General features: G+C 28.6%; 1 protein-coding gene across 1 annotated transcript; it reads left to right on the forward strand.

Annotated features, from left to right (window-relative positions):
- The first annotated feature begins 14,234 nt into the window (after nt 1-14,234).
- On the forward strand, nt 14,235-19,525 carry LOC148303180 (UDP-glucosyltransferase 2-like). Its single transcript, XM_088270390.1, has 4 exons — nt 14,235-15,473; nt 16,322-16,544; nt 16,938-17,157; nt 18,793-19,525. Exons 1-4 carry the CDS (start codon nt 14,613-14,615, stop codon nt 19,061-19,063), a joined length of 1,575 nt encoding a protein of 524 aa, XP_088126516.1. The 5' UTR covers nt 14,235-14,612; the 3' UTR covers nt 19,064-19,525.
- The last annotated feature ends 5,027 nt before the right edge of the window (nt 19,526-24,552 follow it).

Raw genomic sequence — 24,552 nt, forward strand, 5'->3', positions numbered from 1 at the left:
CATAGTGACATTAATCCAGCTGTGACAGCAAAATATATATATTTTTTAATCTACTCACCTAAATAAAGTTTTAATATTTACGTACATTTTAATTTCTATTACCATAGTTATAATTTAATTTTCAACATCAATGCATATTTTGACAGATTTGAATTTGAAACTCCTCCACTATCCTGCCCTTTCATATCTCACCCTACTATTTCCAACCTTTTTCCAAAAATATGTGTTGAATTTTTATATGAAATATATGTTATATGATAAACATATATATTTATATATATATAAATATATATATATATATATATATATATATATATATATATATATATATATATATATATATATATATATATATATATATATATATATATATATATATATATATATATATATATATATATATATATATATATATATATATACATATATATATATATATATATATATATATATATATATATATATATATATATATGTATATATATATACATATATATATATATAAATATTTATATATATATATATATATGTATATATATATATATATATATATATATATATATATATATATATATATATATATATATATATATATATATATATATATATATATATATATATATATATATATTTATATATATATATATATATATATATATATATATATATATATATATATATATATATATATATATATATATATATATATATATATATTTATATATATATATATATTTATATATATATATATATATATATATATATATATATATATATATATATATATATATATATATATATATGTATATGTATATATATATATATATATATATATATATATATATATATATATATATATATATATATATATATATATATATATTTATATATATATGTATATATATATATATATATATATATATTATATATATATATATATATATATATATATATATATATATATATATATATATGTGTGTATATATATATATATGTATATGTGTATATATATAATTCTATAAATATTTATTCAATAACAATTTAGTAAAATGAAAATTGTCCGCCTCCGTAGAGCAGTGGTCAGCGCGTTTGGCTACCGTGCTGTGAAGGTCCCGGGTTCGATTCCCAGGGTAGTCAAAATAAATATGGGTGATTTTATTTAATATTGATTGAATAAACTCTAATATTTATTCAATATTACCCTGGACTGGCCTGAAGCGGAGGGCTGATCACCTTTCTTTCATGTCTTAACGATCAAGATAACACTGCGTTTACATGATGCAGTGCCCTATGCACAATTGAGGTACTGATAAGAGTTTGAATGAATGAATGAATAATAAAAATACTCACTCTGTGGAGAACCAGGATATGGTCCTTGTTCTGAACACGCTCTGCGTCCCCTCGCCAGCATTCCATCTCTGTGTGTCCTAGGCAAAGCACCACTTTCGTCCTCGACAACACAAGACATCTTCTCTTAATTGTCTATTCAACTTCTAAAGCTTAAATGTAATCACATCACATCCACTTTTGCGAATACACTTGTGTATAATCTTTTTTTATTAAAATGATCCATTGAACTAATATAAGTGTCCTTATTTGTATTTAACAAGCCAGTTGTCATTTGTTGTAAATGACTTCCATTGAATTTCAATTTATATTGTATATGTTTAGTTTACTAACAACTTTGAACTTTATTTCAGATGAGAGTAGAATATTTATTAGGTTTCACGTATTACTAAATGATATTTTATAAAATTTAACGTAAAATTTATGTTGAAGATTGAAATAACTAAAACCGACAAACACAATAATAAAAACAAATAGTATATTTTGAGTTGTTAGGTTATTATACTTTTATAAAGTTCAAAATATATTATTGTTCCATTTGCTTACCAAAGCCGACTACAAATTTCGGAGAAGTTTTAAAAACGGGGCTTTATTTATTGTTTTAAGAAGATTTCTTGTTTCCAATCTTCTTATTTTTCCATTCTTTTCTTATTTGTGTTGTCTTTGGAAGAAGTCTTTTGTTTTAGTTTGAATAATGATAAAAATAATTTATCTTCTTCTTAGATATTCCGCATCTGAAACAAAAATAATTCATACGTCAGTAAAAATATTAAACTACATTTTTAATGTTTTTTTATGGAAAACTTCGAATGTTTCATTAAACGGATTAACAACACTATTTTCAAACAATCTACGCAACACCTGAATATATAATTTGTAATTATTTGATTGTTAATAATTTGCTATTTATCTACATGAAAATAAGGTTTTTAGTTGGTTGAAGAAATCCTTGCATTCTTTTAATGCTGAATCCAATACTTCTTCCTTATCCCCTTTTCGCACCCAAGTGGTGTATAGGGCACCGCATCAGACTACATGATGACAAGGTGTGGTCAGTATTTTATAGGATATCAGAATGAAATATGTTTTATGGGAAACAAATATGACAGGTAAAGGAATTAGGGTAAACAATACATCAGCTTTTGAAAATAAAGAATAAAAATGTATATATAGAAAAGAAGGTAGGACAAGCAATGGGTAGGGCACTCAGGTTGCTTACCCGTACTCGTACTACCTAGCGCCTTCAAGAAAATCCGTTATATATTTCTTTTGTTATTTATTTATTTATTTCATTCTACACCGTCAAATAAATTTTAAAAGCTGTTACGATTCATTTGGCATACATACATTTATCATATTTTATACAATTTAACAAAAAATAATGTACTATAAATAAAAAATAAAAAAATAATTTAAAGTATTTTAATCAAATTTACATTGTGAAAAAATAGTAATATACACTTCTTTAATTATTTTTTGTCTCCGTATAATGGTAAATGCTACGTTAGATTAAACTAAAAATGTTTTTCTCTTTGTTCATGTGAATAATCCACAAACGTGATGTTTCCCTTCTGTTGAATTGTTTCGGAATATAATTTTTATGCAAAATCAAAATCATCTGATTAAATCGCAGTGTCCATAAAACTTTTTTAATATCCATCACTCTTAGGTCCTTCACTAACGTCAACGTAACGTTCAGTAAATATATTCGTCGTTCATATATATTTCACTTCCAGATCGATAAATCTGGAGCGCGGGAATATCACGTTATAAAATCGATGCGATGTCCTATTAAACATTGTGTATGGGTGAAAAGAAGAAAAAAAAATCAACTCATACTATTTACTCTGTGAAGTCGTAAATCCGTTTAATATTTGCCAATTTTAGTGATAATTTCACTCTACGTAGGAGTAACAGAAAGGCGTTTTGTATAAACAATATCTCTCTATCTCTCTACGTTAAGTAAGTAAAATATAAAGCTCATTGAACATGTATTTAGAATGATAAATACGAGCATTAATATTTAAACAAGTTCTGAATTCAATTAACAAGCGTCGCCTTTAGGTCGCATAATCGCACTAATGGTATTATAGCGCCTTTCGCCAAGTTGCGCGTCGCGTCGGCATTGCGTCTACGTCGAGTCTAAGCTCAAATTAAATATTCTTTTAAACGAACAACATACTTGTCCATTTTTAAGCGGATACACACATGGGACTTAATTCCAAAGTAAGCTAGTTTTTAATCAACAATGGAGAAAAATAACATTTGAACGCAGCTGTACATATGAAAACGTATTTTTAGTTAAATATATTATTTTGTCGATGAAATCCTGAAAAACTTTTTCTAAGCGATTAATTAATTTTTTAATTATTTTTAGAGCTAAATAATTAGAAATTCAACCAAAACCTACATACAGTTATAAATGGGAAAAATTATTAGATCTTCATCTATTCCTCATCTTTTAACATAAAAATTATGACGAAAAAAGTTGTATAAACCAACCTAAAGCTTTTCTGTGAAGGCGAAGATTGTGCGCAAAGACAGATTAGTGTGGCGTTCTATTATTTCTGCCTACCCCCGCGAAGAAACAGCGTAACGGTTAGTTAGTTAGTCATCTTGTGAAAAAACACTGATCGAACCCGGGACGTCCGGCTTGGTAGTCAAACAGACTAGCCATTTTACTACGGAGGCAAACAAAAAAACGTTTTGATCACAATGAAACGTAAAATGAACCGACAGCCAAAAGTGAGTTTCTAAACCCGCTATTAAAATTCTAATACACTTCAAACTGAAGACAAATTGATATTTTTATTTCATTTTCAGAAACATTACATTACAAGCACTTCTTAAAATATTTTTTAAAAAATTTTTAAAAAAACATTTTGAAATGAAATGGTATTCAAATTCAAATTAATCGGTTTTCTTTACTTCTGGGCTTTTCTAAAAAGATTTTTTAGATTGGTTTGATTATATGAAAAAGGTTTCAGCTATTTACATTTAAAAAATCCTTCAGGGGTGACTTTCTAAGTGGTTCATAAATGGTTCTTAAATAGTAAAATAGTAAATTGTTGGTATATAGTTTATAAACATCATCATAGACAAAACATGAAATGTTTCACAAAAAGATGATATTGCCAAAAGTTGCATATTTCATTCTAACAAAATCGCTTCGTTTCCACTGAGATATCTAACATAATTTGATAAATTTTCGCCAATCATTCAAATTTTATTTCAAATAGCACTGTACATATTTATAATTGTAATATTTATAATTTATTAATCACAATCAACAATGCAAAATAAAATCCCAAACGTTTTTCAATTAGAAAGAAGGTAGCTTTGATGACAAAGATTTGTGTATCAACTCCTTATTATTAAATGGAAACGTACCTAACATTAAAATTAAACGTATTGTTGTCTTTTGTTATCTCCAAATGCGTGTTTCTGACACGATTCCGATTTAAAAGTTTTATTGTTTCCGAAAGTATGTAGGATCAAATATTATTGTGTCAACAGGAAACGTATATAAATTATTAAGTCTCGAATCAAATTTTCCCTCAACATATTTTTTATTTGTTCCAAGAAAAAACAGTCACACAATTTTGGTGATGGTCTTATGTAGGAGACGGAAAAATGATGAAATTCATATTCGTTCAAAGTTTTTTCATTAAAGAAATCATTGGAACAATTGAAGTGAGTAATGTCACCACCGGAAAAGACAACTGCCATTTCTAGAAACTTAGTGTACTCTTTATAATAAAACGATAACGATATTGTTTATAACAATTTTACATAATAGGGTTTCACTAGTCTGATGGTGTCGGTGATGACAAAAATCGGTCACGGTTCAAATAAAACAAAAGTGGTTATTTTATATTATAAAAACTAGTTTCACCACGAAAGTTTAGTATTTAAATGAATTGAATTATAACTTACTAATATCCAGACATCTTAAATTTTTGTTAAGTAGACTATCTGGTCCGTGAAATAAACCGAGCTTTATATTGTGTTAGAAAGATTCTATTATATTATAATCCTGCATTGTAATCGCATGGTCGAGGTAAGATCTAGAGTATGCATTTTATGTTTTCGATAAGCATGTTTTTAAATTATTTATTAACTTGTCATTTACTTTGTGCAATAACATGATGATTAAGATATTAAAATAAAATAATCGTTTAAGACAACTTCATTGAGTTGACTCTCGTATACTCGACCCATGTTTCCTGTCGAATCCCTTCTTCGGTTGTATTCAAATTAATTTTCAGTCACTCGTTTTTCCCGAAGACGTGAAACAATCGCCATAAAATTGATATTGCAAAATTCATCCCTTCGGGTACAAGATCCAGGGTACAGAATAGGCTGGGTAGGGTTTCATTGACCACAAAATGATTAATGCGCATAACAGACGCTTTGTGGTAAAATTACAACAAAAGGTACTTCTTACCCTCGGCGCTTATAACCTCACCTTGAAGGTTTTGTTTTTCATAAATTATTATTTTAAAACCTTATTTTTTAACTGTAACAAATAAAAAAATGACCAAAAACTCATTTAAGACATAATGATAGCGTACTTATATGTTTTATGAATATTATATGATTTGATTATAACAAGCCCTATGCTGCGAAAATATTAAATTTATTTTTTATTTAAGTTTTACTTGGTAGATGCCAATATTTCTTAAAATCTACTGTTACACGTTTTTTGATGCATTCCGCATCATTTTCAAACACCGTATTACGTATTTCGATATTTGAAAATGATGCGGAATGCATCGAAACACTTTAAGAAATAGTGGTAGTAGTTACTTAGTAAAAATAAAATTAAAAATGGATATATTTTACTACAAAATGACTGCCGAATCAATTAATTAAATAATATATTTACATAGTTCGTTTGATAACACATTAATAATAAAAAAATTCAACATTTAATGAAATGTTATCAAAATGTTGATTTCATATAATTCTTTTTTAAATTATGATTAAGTAATCTATAATTCCATTTTGTTATTTTTAAAATACGCGTATGTTATATCAAAAGTCGATTTGTTTCTTTTGTTACTGCTGTTGTGTCAAAAAACGAATCTATTTGTGTTTTATAACACAATATCGTATTTTAGTAAACAATAAAGTAAAGCTGGATTTTCTTTCAAACGCGTTATTTTTTCGAAAAATAGAAGTTTGAAACATTTGCACAATTTTCATTGCTCGCTCATCATAAGTTCATCATAATCTTTAGGAGTTTGTGGCCACAGACTAACTATTTATATAAAGACCGCCAACTACCTCGATTTTTTATGGCTGGAAGTGATATTCGCCAGCGGCCGGAAGCGACGTAAACGGCTACTAGTACTAAGCTCCCGGCTGGGCGTGACTTCGCCGCGGCTGAATGTCGAATCCACCCGCCGAAATATTTATCATTAATTTTTCAGGTTAAATGGTATTGATATTGAAATTTGTTGTATTACATATTTTCAAAATTATAATATTAATAATACAAAGAAGATATTTCACTATCTAAATTTATTTATTTCAGTGTAAACAAAAATAGAAAGGTCACGGCTAAAACGCGACATTTATAAAAAGAGTTTAGGCGTTTAGTTGAGTTCAAAAGTTCAGTTTAATAATGGTTACTCAACTCAGCCGTACAACGGTAAATGGTAATGGTAATTTTTTTGACTTACTATAATATACAATATATAAAATTCCAGAAAACACAATATTTTAAAAGGACAGAAGGAGTGTCCACCACTTCCTGAAGTTATGTTTCTTATCGGGGGTGCCAGCGCCCCTTTCTGGACGTTTTGGAAGTCTGGCTAGGCGTTTTTAAAATTTTCGCATTTGGGGGGTGCTGCAGAAGGGAGCGGGAGGTTCAAGGGAACGTTGTGTCAATAAAGAAAAACTACACTTTCATACGCAAAATTTAACTTTAACTTTGGCATAATACTCAATATTATCAAGTTCTTCATATAAAACAAGGGCCCATTAAAAAAGACATATAGTATCATAGCCACATTAATGCCCTTATCGAAGATATGATAATACGGTTCAAAGACTAACAGGAACTTTTGATATCAGCTTGGTTAATCAATCCATTTTTATCAGACGTAGAAAGTGTTAGTCCAAATTTAAAAGAGTAATTTATTGATCTGCAAAATGACTGTGAAGCCAAAATAATATTTTATGTATTAATTTTAAATCAAACACAGATTTTTTGAGTCTACTAAGTTGTATTTTATTAATAAAAAACACATAAAAAATTATACTGTGACAATTGTTTCGCCTTGTTAGGGCATTATCAAACGAATGATAATTCATGGATAACGAATGGTCATTCGTTTGATAATGCCCTAACAAGGCGAAACAATTGTCACAGTATAATTTTTTATGTGTTTTTTATTAATAAAATACAACTTAGTAGACTCAAAAAATCTGTGTTTGATTTAAAATTAATACATAAATTAAAATGGAGTTCTACAAATTAAACGCCAAGTCAATAAATAAACCAAAATAATATGTAATCAATGTGTTTATATTGATTTTTGGGTACGTTTTCGTCATCAATACCTAATTCTGTGGGAAGAATTGAAATTACCTATAATAGCCTTTCTATCTTCATATTTAGAAGAGAAGGGTTTTAGTGCAGTAATGCATATATTTAAAAAAAAAACGCGAAATTGATTACAAATAACCCGAAGAGGAGATAAACTTTAACCAAATAAAACGAAATTGGCGCAATCTCATGACGCTCAAGGATCTCTTTAATTTTTTTAAGTAAGAAAAAAAATATTTAAATACATGTTTTATTTAAAATTAAAAAAGGTGTTTTATTGTGTATTTCGCAATAATTTTTATTTGTAGAAGGAAATCCATCGCATAAATACTTACAGGTAAGTAGGTAGTGGGTACGTAAATACATACATAGAGAAAAGTGTAGTGTAGTGTTAAAAATTTATAAAAGCATATGCAGACACGGATCAATAATTTTATCTTTAAAAAATCCTAATGAATTCCGGCAGACCGAAAAAGATTAATAAAGATGTTTAAGGCATTGAAAATAAAAATAGACGTATAAAACATATAAAAATAGAAAATAAAAATTAATCAAAGCAGATGTATGTAGAGGAATAGAGCAAATCTCAAAGCGAAATCGATTTCCTAACAATATCATGGCAACAGTAAAAATATAAAAAAATATTGCAAGCAACATAATAAAACCGTAATCGATGCTCCCGGCTGAAGGTACTTAGCTCCCGGCTGGGCGCGGCCGGATCCACCCGGCGAAATTTTTACCATTAATTTTTCAGGCCAAATGATATTTATATTAAAATTTGTTTTATTACATATGAACATAATTATAATATCAATATTAAAAAAAGGAATTTTATAACCAACATTTATTTATTTCATTGTAAACAAAAATATAGAGGTCACGGCTAAAACGCGACATTTATGAAAAGAGTTCAGGCAATTAGTAGTTTCTAAACTCAGCCGCTGAATGATAAATTACATTCGAACCCTTTTTACTTATTCGTCACTCGCCGAATTGCTAAAATATTTTTCTTTTTTTTTATTCTACGGTCTTTCTTATTGAGGCTTCTGTTCAAATAATCAGACTTATTAACTTTTTTGAATGTAAAATAATATATATTTATATATATATATATATATATATATATATATATATATATATATATATATATATATATATATATATATATATATATATATATATATATATATATATATATATATATATATATATATATATATATATATATATATATATATATATATATATATATATATATATATATATATATATATATATATATATTTTATATAAACATATATACATTTATACATATTTTTTTATATATTCACTAAATATTACACACTCAAACTTGTGTGATACATCGTTTTTTTGAATTACCTAACGTCCAAGTGACTCTGAAATCTAGCTACGGCTTATGCAACACCGTTTATCATGTCCCTACTCAGGCTTCAACTTAAAAGTTTCATAGCCTATGCCTACTTGTGAGTGGATTTACTCTTTATGTTTAAAGTTACTATAATTTCATGTAATTCATGAGTGAAAATTCTAGGCAAAAACACTCGCAATGTGTGATACATCGCAATCGATACAATGCTTTTAAATAAAAACAAAAAAGGGAATTTTCAAATGACTATATTTCAGACAAAAATTCCAGAAAAACACACAATTTATGTTCCTTCTGCCCTTTTAAACAAAAAATATATAACAATTTACAAACAAGTATATTACAGATACAATTGTACAATTCTCTAAAAACAACTTGTTGGTATCTCGTATTGGTTTCTTAAACAACTTGTTGGTATCTCGTATTTTTCGTTCCCGTTTCGGTGTTTTTGTTAGTGTATTAGCGTGTCTCGTCATTTCTGGTCGTTTTTTGAACAATCTGACGTTTACGAGTCGACCCCCCCTGTTTGTGGCCGTTAATTGATATTTCAGTTTGAAAGCGAAATTAAACAATAAATAATTATTTTGAAAATCGATTTATTGTTATTTTCGAAGTGATAAAGAATAGCTTATTTATTATAGCCTATTTATCTCAGAGAATATCAGGTAAGTACCCCAACAAACGTACGAAACTCTTGTTTACTGAGGTAAACTCGGTCATCTCAGTCTTGTCACCTAATGTAACCAATAAACTCACAGTGTGTACTGAACCTATTACAGAAGTAATAACCCGGCAAAATTACCTGGAACCGATGCGACAGGGTAAAGTGTAATGCCGTGTCAATATATGAACTACCCCTACGCGACCACATTCTTCCGACACAAGTGTTTGTGGAACGCGTAGCAATACCCTGTATTTGCACTGTGAAGTGTTCCGCAACTAGAATCGGCGACGACGAGCATCAACAACGTCGTCGTCAATCTTACATGTGAGCTCTTGTCGGAGCAGTGACTTAAACCTTTTTCTGACCAGCAATAGATTTGTGATGTATCTTTTTTCTTGAATTTCCACTCTTTTTCTCATTTTTCTTTTCTTTCTCTACTGTGCTAGTTGTAGGGAAGTCGTGCGGCAAAATTTATCGTACAATATTCCTTATTCTGTTTTCCATAATCTCCAATAATGACAAATCTCGTGCTTCATTCGTCATTCTTAGAATTTCTTCATTATTCAATTTTCTTCTGTCCACCCAAATCATTCTAGCTTCTCCAACAGAACTCCATCTCATATACTTTCAATTTTTCCCCTTTTCTTTTTTGGGACAGTCCAGAATTTGCAAACAACTAAATATGAGTCAAACGAATTAGGCATTTTAAACACAGAACCCCCTTTATACATTAGATCTGTTTTTAAATAAAGTCTTGTCATTGTTAAAATAGTGTTAGGGTTAAAACACTTCCTCTTTATTCCAAACGGTGTTTTCAGTCTTAGTTTTTTTTTCACACATTTATACACGTTCCTTTCATTGAACTCAGTAAGTGAAAAGTGTTTTATTATTATAAGATGGCAATATTTATTTTTATTATCTTTTTATGTGTTTAGCAAAACAGGAATCTTTTATTCTTAAATTAAATAACACTTTAATGAAGAATTAAAAGTTTTTAACTGTATTAAATTCATAGGCATGCAATTAGAATAATAGAGTTATGTTCCTACATGGAACACAGTAAAGAAAACTGAGTTGTATTCCTGCATGGCACGCTAGTAGGGAAGACACTACTTTTCTGCCAACATGGAATGCACGTCTTTGCCTATATCGTCTTGTAATTGCTAGTGAAGGGAATTTTGTGTAAACCAGGAAGTTATTAACCGCATTATATAGGTACTGATGCTGATACTGATGCTTACTTACAAGTTCTCTTTATTTTTTAAAGTAAGCCATATGGACAACAAAAAATGTTTATTGTTGTTGTTAATTGTAATGAAATCTAAGGCAAATTATTGCATAGGTGTAAATGTCGAATTCTTTTTTCAGGTTACTTTACTTTTTTTATTGATTGATTCAGCAGTTACATTGTGGTAAAATCTATCCATTTTTAATTTTGGTTTTACTTAGCAAATACCACTAAATAGTATTTACTAAGTAAAACTTAAATTAAAAATGACTTTACTTTTATTGATTGTCAATAATTATTATCATGAGCATTAATTTCATGCAATAATATGTGTCTTATAATCTGATTCTAGTTTGAATTAAATACAATTTAATTTTTTTATTGATTCGGCATTAACTTTGTAGAATGACATGTTGATTATTTTTCAAAATTAAACACCTGTAATAAACCACTTAATGAGTTTTATTTTTATTATACATGACTAGTTTCGAAAACTTACAGATGTTTTCAACTACAGTTGAAAATAAAAACTAACGAAAAAAAAATAAGTTTTCGAAACTAGTCGTATATGGTAAAAATAAAACTCATTAAGTGGTTACAAGCGTTTTTTTTAACAACTCAATTTATGTATAAGTGGTATTTCATCGATACCCTTGCATCTTTTTTATTTTATTTATTATTTTAACATTCATTACCTACGATACAGTATTTTTGACAACATATTGTGATATATATCTATATATCGACAAATAGCCACTTATGGGATTGAGGTAAGAGCAGATACTTCTACAACAAAATAACGACTTCGAACCTCCGAAATGAAGACTCTCCGGTCCATAACCGAAAAACACATTCGATACCGAGTAAGAAACACCGACATCCGAAGTATGTGTAGAGCATGATTAAAGGAATAATTAGAAGCCTGAGACAAAATTAATGAATCGATAAAAATCAATTAAATCGAAAAAAATAAGAAATGTTCATTGAGATGGTTAAGCCATGTGAAAAGAATAAGTAAAGAATGAACAGTACCTAAAACAAATTTATTTATCGAATATGGTTGGTAATAGAAGCATAAGAAAACTGAGCAAAACATGATAAGGTATTTAAAATACTAGATTCTGAGTCAGAAGTTATTATGAGGAGATGTATGAATGTGGAAGAGGTGAAAATTGTTTGCAAAGAGAGATTGTTGTAGCGTTCTATTATCTTTGCCTACCTCTGCGGAGAAGTCGTGTGATGGTTAGTTAGTTAGTTTATAAAAAGCATGCCTATTGTTATAACTCAATGTGGTTTAATGTAGTGTGTGGTACATTGTTTTGTATTTTGGCTTCATCCCTTTCCAGCCTATTAAGCATAACATGTTATGATAGGTACTCGTACTTTCTACGAGTGACATGAGTAATATGACTTGGAAACAGACTTATTTCATATTTAAAAGTGTCTCAGTGTATCTAAAAATATATCACTTCTTGTAGTATTTCTAAGTGATTTACGATTATTAAAGTGAGTAGGGTAGGTACATTTTATATTCATTCTTTTAATATTGTCTTTCAATATAGAATTAAGATCTTAAAGAATTAATTATTTCATAAAAGAACTTCTCAAGATAAAATCAAATACTGTAAAAATCTATATAAATTCATGTATTGAAGATATTACATGATTTTTAATCATTTATTTTACTTAGCTCATAAAAAACAACTCGATGATATACATTTTTTAAATTTATTATTTTATATCTTTTATATACACTATTTTCAATATTACTCTCACAAAAGCTAAAGAAGTACAAAACTTATATAACTTTTACGTAAAACAGTATAATATTTTAATGTTAATATTTCAATACACACATATTTTTTGGAGAGGGGTTGAAAATTGGAGGGCGAGATAGGATAGAGTAGGTAAGGATTTAAATGTGTGTGTATACACTGATGGGAACGAGTTGTGTCCCGTGGTTAGTGTCCTATGGTTAGAGTCAGAGTCAGTTTCTGGGGTCGATCCCACTCTACGACAAGTTGATATATATTTTAATAACAGGATTGCATTAACCTCCAATCACAAAGTAAAATTGAAATATTTGTGTGATTTAAAATTTTACTAAGTCAGAAGGCCACAAAGTTTTAAACTACCTATTTTTAAAAAATATATATATAAAACCACCAAAATAACACTAATGAATAGCAAAACAGTTTTACTATTCACCTGTGGATGAAAACAACTGTAGTTTTCGAAATTAACTTAAAAGGTGGTATTATACACGCGTTAATTTTTTTTAACAATCAATATGTCACACCACATGGTTAATGCCGACTCAATAAATGGGAAACAGTTTTAACCTAATTCAACCACTTCGTTTTTCTCCTACTCACCTCATCTGGGATTGTGTTAGAAGGTATGTTTACCAAAACTTACTGTACCTACTAATGAAAAAAAAATGGTTTACTTGCATTTTTTTTTTATAATATGTGCCATTATCCGTCATAAATTATAGTTTAAAATAATATTCTCACATTCGTCAACACTTTTTTTCCAAACATGTGTTGAAAATGAAGATTTCATGTTTTTAAACCTTTATACTAATACAAATGATAATAATCCATCAATTAAACTTTACCGTTGTTGTATGACTTGACTAGGGCTGCCTTCTACCTTCGTTTGATATCCCGTAACAATCCCGCCTTGGTTAAAACCCTTTCTAAAGCCTTACAATATCGCTTAAACTATAAACAATAGTAACAAGAAGCTTATACAATAAAATATACCTTAATGTGTAAATTATACTAACTAAAATCACAGCTTGTAATCCAAATCCGCTTTGTTTCGGCAATCAGTATCCAGTTTCATCATTGGGATGGGATGATGGTTTATCAAGACTGATAAACATTTCAAGGTTAGGGTAATAATATTCTATTTATGAGAGAGACGTAAGTAGGTCCCAATGCATTTAATAATAGTTTACAATTCTGATATTTAAAAAAAAAAAACACCAAAAAATTATTTTCTTTATTCGAAACTTTACGCTGAGATACTCCTTTTAATTGTCTGCTTAGTGTCAAAATTTTGACCTAACATTCTGCAGAACGAACATTTTGTGGATGTACAAATATTGTTGTTACTGATGAAAAACTACTAATTTCTTCATCTAGTAATATCCACCCATTATATATTCAAATACGTACGTTGGTTCGAATATATACTTAGTTGGTACATTTATCTATACATATACGTGGTAAACGTTTGTATATGTACATTTATATTTATTATTCCAATAAATTATACTTTGCACAGTGCGCAATTGAATTTGAACAACTCAGGTTGTGTTCGGTAGGAACAAAAACATTACGTGTTTGCTTTTTCTTAAGGACAAATTATTGAATATAATGTAAAAGTTAGATAAGACTTGGCAGATATATACTAGTGAAGAATGATAAAAATGAACAAAGTGAGATTTTTAATAGGAGTGCTGTTGAGTCAGTGTTTGAGCGAGTGCCATGGAGCAAGAATCCTGGGAGTATTTCCATCTCCTTTTATGAGCCACCAAATAGTCTACAGGACGCTTACGGAGGAATTAGTGAGACGGGGTCATCATGTGGTGGTAGTAACGACAGACCCCGTCGACTATGCAGATCCTGCTTATGAGAATCTTACTCAAATAAGCGTCCACAACGTCTCTTACTCGGAAGAATACTTCATGGATTTCAACATAATCGAATACGAATTAAACCATAATATTTTAAAAATTACTCTCGATATTTTTGCCAGATCAATGAAATTATTGGAAGCGCAACTCTCTTCACCGGAAATACAAACATTTATTAAAAATCCGAACGAAAAATTTGATTTATGTATAATCCAACCGATTTCAACAAGCATGTTAGCTTATAAAGACCACTTCAACTGCTCAGCTTTGATCACGATGACAACGACTGTGGGTTTAATACCGAATTATGAATACGTCGGATCACCGACACACCCTTTGATAAATCCTTCTTTGATAGCTCCTTACATCACGGGAGATCAGAATATGAGTATCCTTAAAAAAATTCAATTAACATTACATTACGTAGGTTATAAAATACTTCATAACTGTTTTTTTCTACCAAAATATGAAAGCCTCGTAAAAAAATACTTCGGTCCTCATATAAGGCCACTAGGAGAAATAGAAAATAATGTAGACATTGTATTTATGAACTATAATCCGATTTTACACGGCATCAATCCGTTAGTTCCTACTATTATCACCCTGGGAAGCATTCACATCAAGCCTCCGAAACCTTTACCTGCTGTAAGTTATATTACCTACTTGAAACCAATTATATTTTAGCAAATGACATGCACTTCAAATACAATATTTATATTACATTTCACTTTTATAATGACATTTTTGTATGGGACCGCATTTTATATAATAAAGCAAGAAATATGCTGTTTTTCCGCCTTAATATTATTTGACCAGTGACAATATTTTCATCATTACTAACATCATCAGAATAGTCTGAATGACGAAGCCCGGTCTCTGGTCAAATAATATAAAAATGGAAAAACTATATATTTGTTCTTTTATTATCAATATTTATAGCTTTATTAAATTTAATCAAGAAAATTTGCCACCGAATATTGTATTTCGCATGAATTTCCATTCTATGTGAACTCTGATCTCCTGTCTTCCGTCTCCCTGTCGACCTCGTGAAGTCACCATCAGTCTAAAATGGCCTTTGTAATTGAAGTAACAATGAAAATTCAATATGTATTTATTAGAAAACGTCGATTTTCATAAATCAAATCTAATCAAATCACTTCTTTATTTACATAATGAGAAATACAAAAGTAACGAAGGAAAACAAAGAGATAATCAATGTGCTACAGAAATGCAATTTCGAACCATACGAGCGTAATATTCCCACACTTGGCAAAATAGGAAACTCGTCTTGTTTCAGCTTTATCTCGTTACCTTCTTCCCTATTCTCCTAATAATGTGTTCAAATTTAACTTAGTCATTTATTTCAATATATTCAGCTATTTGTGTTGAAATGTGAATCATTTCATCTAATAGTTTAAAATACGCAAATTTAAACTTCATATTTAATTCGGTAAAAATATTTTTCAATTAATTTTTACATTTTATTATTTTAGGAATTACAGAAAATTTTGGATGAAAGTCCGCGGGGTGTTATATACTTTAGCCTGGGAGGCAACGTTAAATCTAAACATCTTCCTGAAGAATACAAGAAAATATTTATCGATGCCTTTAGAAATGTACCGTACACGATTCTATGGAAATACGAAATCGACAAAATAGATGATCTGCCCTCTAACGTTATCATTTCCAAATGGTTCCCACAAATGGATATCCTAAGTATGGAGAATATTTAAATACACCTACAATAAATTTTATAATCGTCTTTTCCTTAACAACAAAGCAATGTCGATAGATTGAATATTTTTTTAAAACACATGCAGGCGAATTGACCTTGTTATTAATTTATATAAAAAAATCAAGACATCTTAAAACAATAATGTTGTATTCATTCATTTTTTAATTTATTTTTATTACTTCATCGAACTTGATTTTTTTAAATGTTGAGCTCCGTTTATTATGAATGATCTGTTAGTTTGTACCTTATGTTTGGCAAATTATTTTTTGAGTGGATTTAAACTCACTATATTTAATTAGGACGTAAAACCTTACTTTAAATAAATATAATACATTTGTATGACTTATATTTCAATAATACTATTATTCTTTCAGATCATACCAACATAAAAGCGTTTATAACTCAAGGAGGTCAACAATCGATGGAAGAAGCAATCCATTTTGGTGTTCCAATGATTGGTATTCCATTTTTTAGTGATCAACATAGGAATGTTCAAACGATCGTAAAATTTGGGATAGGAAAATCACTCAATCTACGAACTCTAACTTCTAATGTTATAAAGGATTGTATAAAAGAGGTAGTTCACAATTCCAGGTAAATAATTTTTTTTAAATATATATTTTTGTGTATGTATTGTTTTACATTGCCAAAGACCTTGGAAGTTGGTCACGTGTATTTTCTTAGTGATCAATCCATATATAGGTTAACACTAATAAATCAACAGTTTGAAAATATAAAAATGGTTTGTAAATTTACGACTCGTGTAGATTCAACGATTATTTTTCCCTTTTAATCACTAATTCCCTTTTAAACACATGGATAGAGCGACTTAACGTGAGTATCTATCATAGAGAGCCATGGCATAAATTTACACAGTGTAGTGCAAGAGACATGACGGTATAGTATAACAAGGATTGCGCTATAGATCAAGTGGTTTATTTGAGTAACCCCACTACACTGGTGGAATGGTCTACCATACAAAAAATTGCAGGCCGAAAGGAGTGACTGATGAAAAATGCAAATTTCATCGTAAAACTTATCACCTGAACGCATAACTATAATAATTTCAAATAATGAAATTTCACAGGGGAGGCAATTCAACTTTCGACTGATTTTTCTCTATCTTTTAGTAAAATTTCTATTGAATTTATAGATTCCTGTTTGAATAGCTATTTATTCAAGTTGAGAACTGTCTTCACAACGAAATTAATAGTATAAATAAATAATTAGAGATTGACTTGAATGTGACAAAGAACCAGTTGATGGTTAAGAATCACAGAGTTGTACTGGACATCTGTCAGAATTTGACCTCAATGCCAAGATTATGTGTATCAGAGAGCTATTTTACATGTCTCCATCTTTTTTTTCTATTTATTTATTTTTACTATACCTATTTATTATTTTTTTTTAAAAAATATTGCATTGCTCCCATCATTTCATTTACTTCAATCAAATGAGAAGAATGTTTGTTGCTAATATTTTAATTTTTTTAATAATTATTATTATTATAGATACGATAAGTGCAGCAATTCTTATAAAAAAAATTTAAACCACGTCTGAAAAATATTTAAGCAAAGTTCATCATATTATGGTATAATTCATTAGAAAGCGGTTAATGTTCGATAACGTAAAAAAGGAATGACAACAACAATAAAAACCAAAGAAATGAAACTACACCGAGAACCATCGATGACTGCGACTATCTGCTTTCAAGGAGAATTGACTGTTCGATGTTGGCCCATTCTGCGATATAATTAAGTGTTATTAAAAAACCAATTATTCAAATTCATTTGGAAATGTAGGTAAATCAATCGGAACTGGGCGCGTCCGTCATTCTGCTTCTAAATTAGTAGACTTTGGCCCGAACTGATATCATTTTCCAAAATTAAGGTTGTTTTATTAATTGTTTCGGCAATCACTTTGTGGTAAGATATGATGAAATCGAAAAGAAAAACAATAGGTTTTTACCGTTTGAGTTTATTTTATTAAAATGACTAGTTTTGGAAGCTATGTTTCTATCTTGAAGTCTAAATATAAACTGTTTATATTTAGTTTATATTTAGACCTGAAGATGAAAACATAGCTTCCTAAACTAGTCGTTTTAATATAATCTCAAATGGTAAAATACAAGTGTTCTTCTTTTACAATTTAGTTTGTTCCTCATGAAATCGATCTGAATCTTGCGTCAAATAAATACGTATTGCAAAGATTTTTTTGAACATTTTCCAGTTACCGCGATAATGTACGTAGTCTCCGGGAAAAGATGTACGACCAACCAGAAAGTTCCTTGGATCGCGCAATGTGGTGGATAGACTACGTGCTGCGTCACAAGGGAGCGCGCCACATGCGCTCTCCTTCTGCGGATGTAGTCTTCTACGAGTTCTTCATGTTGGACATTATAGCAGCAGCACTTGTTTCTATATATGTCGTCTTCTCAGCCTTTAACTTCTTGGTCCGCCTCTTCGTACGCCGAATGACAGGCAAGCAGAAAGTGGAGTGATAGAAAAGTAGTTTTAAGGCACTTTTACCTTGTTTCTGTGTTTATAGTATTAACAATTAGGTCAATGTTTTTAGTAACGTTTCCTCACTAAAAATTTGAGTTTCAAAATTCTTCATTAAAATTCTTATTGAATCGGATGTGGTAGAGGAAATATTTTATTTTGTTAAGAACGTGTGTTGCGTTTTTCTTGTTATCTAATTTTTACAATTACTAATTGTTGTATTGGAATTAGCATTTATACCTTCTATGTATTCAGTAATAATAACATTATAATATTTTCTCAGTGTATGTTTATACTTAAAATAATATCTACAACAAATTCAATCTTCGCATCGTTTTTTTAATAGCATTTCAAAAGTATTGTTATCATTTTTTCTGTATAAAATCGACTGTACTTTGACCTACTGAACTTTGCATTGTACTTTCTAATCTGTATTCAAATATAAATATTTTTGAAAGTAACTCGGTTTAAAATCTTTACATATTTTATTTTAACTTAATTATTATGTCAATCAAATTCAAATCATACATTTTTTTCCATAAAATTTATCATATTAAAAAAACATAATCACCTACTTTTGATTAACGATTACAGCCAAGTATTTTAGTTTCTTATTAGTCAGTGGTTTTTAGTATTAATAAGTCTTGAGGAAGAAGTTATTCGATTGGAAACTAACATAATTATGTTAATACGAGTATGTAAAATTATATATGATTTTTTTAAACATATTTTTAGTAAATTACAACTCAAGGTGTCCAATGAATATTTTAACGAATTTAATAGTAGAAGTAAAGTACTAAATACTTTAAAAAAAATTAAACGCAACCCTGATGTCACACGCCTTCGTCTTTATTCGCACTTTTCACTCTCGCAACTTTTAGAGTAGTGAATGTCTTAGTTTGTTTGACATTTTTAGCGAGTAAAAGCATTTAATATTTAACAAGAACATAAAAAATAGATATAAAAATACAAAAAATTAATTTAGATAAACCAACTAAAAGTTGTATTTTGGAATGAATGACATCATAGAGATTTTCGAAAATTGTCATAATTATCTTTGGAAATATACTTTAAGCAAAATGAAACAGGGAATGCGTTGACATTGATTTTTATGCACATGAGATACAGGCTAGGAAAATTATTCTATAAATGATAATCCTAACTGGATAGAGTAGGATATAGGGGATGAGAATCTTGCTCGCTTCTTTTTTATCCTTTTTTTCCTGACAAGATCAAATATTAACGATTATTTATGATTTCGTGGAGATATTCATTGAATTATTGAGACCAGCATAGAAATAAAGCAAAATTTTAATACTAACACTTCAATAAAGCCAAATTTATAATAAATTGCTGAGACTGAACTGTAAGCAGGAAAGACATGGGGAGTAGGATCATATAAGGAATTGAAGGGCGAGAGGCAGGGGATAAGAGAAGAATTGATATGAAAAATAGATATGGTTGCAAGAATAGCAAGCTTACTTTTACAGGTTTTTGAAGGGAAATTTCGGCTAAGAGAGGTTTGGTCAGAAAAAAAACAATCAAGAATAATGGTTGAAGTCGAGGAATGGAAATCGTTCATGGAATCGTCCAAATGGATCGTCGAGGAATCTTCAGAATCGTTCAATGGAATCGTCCAAAGTTGAGCGAAATAGTGAACCGTAATCAGAAAGATAAGTTAAGTCTTCAACGAGGTATTTTGGCAACTGAAATTATTTTATATATTTAAATATATATGTATATATATATATATATATATATATATATATATATATATATATATATATATATATATATATATATATATATATATATATATATATATATATATATATATATATATATATATATATATATATATATATATATATATATATATATATATATATATATATATATATATATATATATATATAAATATATTTATATATATATATATATATATATATATATATATATATATATATATATATATATATATATATATATATATATATATATATATATATATATGTATAAATATATATATTTATAACCTATTCGAATTTTGGTAATTTTTTTACAAGTCACAATCGAAAGCTTATCGCGATTTCTTATGTAGGTTAGTATGCAATACCCGTAAGAAAGTAAATGACAATATGTTGAAGTTGATAAAAACATTAAAAAAACAATTACCCCCAAAGGACTCAATATTATTGTAGCTAGGTAAAACTTACTGAAGCCAGTACAATTTCTGATTTACTCAATTTTGAGTGCCCTAACCATTGCCGCCCTTCTCCTTTTCTCTCCTATTGCACTTCGAATTTCTTCTTTATTTTCTATAGATACATCATTCACTTCCGACACTCTCAGCTTTTTCACTAATATCATCTGCATCCTAATAAATATGTATCTCGTCTATATCTATCAATTTGGACCGCAGTAATGATCTCTCGGCTTTCTTAAAACTACGACCGAGTGAACGATGAAGACCACTCCAGCCATAATAGGATTTTTTTATAAATAGAAACAAATAAATGAAAGGAGCATATATATTAATATATGTTTACATATTGAGAAAATCTAAGAGTGAATAATTAAATTTTAAATACTTGCACAATGTTATTCTCATTAATCTTATCAAAACTAGACTGAAAGAAACTAGTGCGTTATTCGCGTTTTACTAATAAATTCATAAATTTTCAATATAATCTAAAGTATTGATTATTTAGAAATTTGTAGCGACATTTTCATAAGTAAACTCCAGACAATATTCGCTTTGTTCGTGGATAATCCTGCGTGATAAGTAATCGCGACTAGGCTGTAAGCATCTTAACATTTTATGTATATTAATCCCGCTACAGATTAATTCTCACAAGTACGAGTACGAGTGTGCTACCCTTACTCCACTAGCCATTGGTGTTTTTTTTTCTTACTTCTATTTCTCCTCCTTTTCCTTCCTTTCACTTCCTAATAACTTATTTAATTTCGATTGATGAATTAAAATAAAGCTGTCTTGAATTCACAGCCAAAAACCAAATTTCTTTAAAAGTAATGCATTCTTTATGAAATATTTATACGCACGAATCAGGTATTTTTGGAAGGCTGGATAAAAAAATTTCTTGGCCGGATCCGGCCCGCGGGCCATATGTTGGTAAGCACTTATGTACGTCATCAACTCATGGTGATGATAAGAGGTTACTCCTCACTGCCTTACCTTCATCCGTTGTCATCTGTCAGTAAGTATCCATGTACTAAGGTAATAAGAATATGCATCTACACAGATTTATGTATCATATATACATAAGACAAGTCTGAAACATATCATAATGTACCACTTGTGTTTAAGAATTGTTACCTAACATAGAACGGGGACTCACACTGTTTAATCAGGCAAAGTCGTAAAAAATATGACCAGACATTGTAATAATAAAATAAATAAAATATTTCATATATTTTACATATCCAAAATTATGACGTGATGTGTTTTTTTAACACCTTTAACATTGAATTGATAGATAAATAAAAAATCTTAAATTTTTCCTGTTAAGTTAATTTTTTTTAAATTATAATAATGACGAACTTATTTATTGTACTTTGATTCTATAGATTGACAAATAATTGTTAACATATCGTATAAACTGAAACTCAATCATTCAGTAATAGTCAATAAGAGGCTAAATAATAATAAATGGTACTCTCTCCATCTAGACAAAAAATACGAACACATTCAAAACCAACATAATTTTGATCAAATATATATCTCAATATATAAATAATGTTTCCGCATTTCAAAAATTTTCAATACAACAATATTATCAGTTATTTTCTGTATGTTTAAAATTTTTGGTTAAATTACAACTGCTCTGCAGTTGGAGGCAAATAATATCAGTTATATTTTAAGTAATCCAAATAAGTCTTTTTAATTTTTTAATTGAAATTTTACTTAGTAAAAACCACTTTTTCTTAAAATCTACTGTGACACGTATTTCGATGCATTCTGCATCATTTTTAAACACCGTATGCTGAAAATAATGCGGAATGCATCGAAATATTTGTCACAGTAGATTTTTTAGAAATAGTGGTGTTTACTAAGTAAAATATTAATAAAAAATTGATAGGTTTTACTACAAAGTGACTGCCGAATCAATTAATGAAAGCCTTAAATTTAAAATTAAATTCAAATGCGCAGTTTTGTCTATTACGTTGTCATATATGACTAATAATTATTGGTACACTCCAGAGACGTCTTAACAAGGCGGCATCGTGACGTGACACATTTTTTGAAGTCCTTATTCAGCTATCCATTTTCAATTACATTTTTATGTAATTTTTATTTAATTATTCAAAATAAACGTTTTTTTTAAGGAATTGCAAATTGAAATTGAAGTAGGCAAGGTAGCGCAAATCCACACATGTAATTTTAACAATCAATTCATTATAATGAACTCTTGATTGCTAAAATATTATTTTATTTTGCGTTGTACCACATTGTGGTTTGACTTTTAAACGAAACGTCTTTTATATGCTTGAACAGAAATTTCATATTGTTCTTTTGAGGGTGTCATTTCATATTTTCAGGTTAAAAAAAATCGATTAATAAATATGCATATTTGTTCCAATTTGCATATTTGTTCTCGAAGAATGGCCTTATGATTTTTTTAAAATACACTTAAATACACGTAAAAATTGATAAAAATGTACAAATAAATAAATTCCTTATCTTAAAATAGATGCCACCAACAAAGAGTAAACAATATTTACATAAAATAGACAAAATAAAAAGGTAATCTGTGTTTCGCATGGACTCTCCCTATTATTATCATTAAGCTCTTAAAACAAACACGATGAAGAACACTTTTTTAAAACACATTTAATGTAATGTACTTTAGTGTTTTTTTTTTTAATCCGATTGCTTACGATTGTCTTCAAATAATTTTATTTCATCGACTTTTAAACCTGTATATACTGCTGTAAATGTCTGTTAAAAAATTTGCCAAATACAGCTAGCTCTATTTGAAGTTTTGAAAATACTAATGTAAATATGGTTTAAGGCTGTCTTATGGATTAAATGCTTCAGGCAGGAAAATGAATAGTCCCAATCCGGATATTTATTGAAGCGTTGAAAATATTGAGTAAATCCAAAAAATAATCATTTATTTGAAAAAATGAGAATATGCAAAAATTGTTAAAAGCGATGTGTTGAATTTGCTTAATTTTATTTTAACCAAAAAATGTTAAGCTTTTAACTCAGGATAATCAATCAAGAAACAATATTCCATATAAGTAGTGTCAAATACGGGGTAGGAAGAACTATTTTCCCACGAGATGTAAAAAATAATTGATATATATATATACCGTAAAGTGGGTATACATTGCACCAAAATGCTGCAATTTTTCAAAAAATTGTCTATTCAGATCAGGTTTTTTACTGTTTCTGAGGTTTCAACTATTGCAATGTAATAACACATATACCTGTAATATGTCTGATACGTTTTTAAATTTTTAT

Source organism: Brachycentrus maculatus, unplaced genomic scaffold, assembly GCF_059751285.1.
Source record: "Brachycentrus maculatus isolate JH-2025_06_01 unplaced genomic scaffold, ASM5975128v1 h1tg000381l, whole genome shotgun sequence".
NCBI lineage: Eukaryota > Metazoa > Arthropoda > Insecta > Trichoptera > Brachycentridae > Brachycentrus > Brachycentrus maculatus.

Bases quoted from the DNA above. Each gene is read 5' to 3' on its own strand.
- LOC148303180 (XM_088270390.1), top strand. From the start codon at position 14,613: ATGATAAAAATGAACAAAGTGAGATTTTTAATAGGAGTGCTGTTGAGT. The intron at 15,474-16,321 runs GTAAGTTATATT...TTATTATTTTAG, and splicing joins CTCCGAAACCTTTACCTGCT to GAATTACAGAAAATTTTGGA. The intron at 17,158-18,792 runs GTAAATAATTTT...AACATTTTCCAG, and splicing joins GAGGTAGTTCACAATTCCAG to TTACCGCGATAATGTACGTA.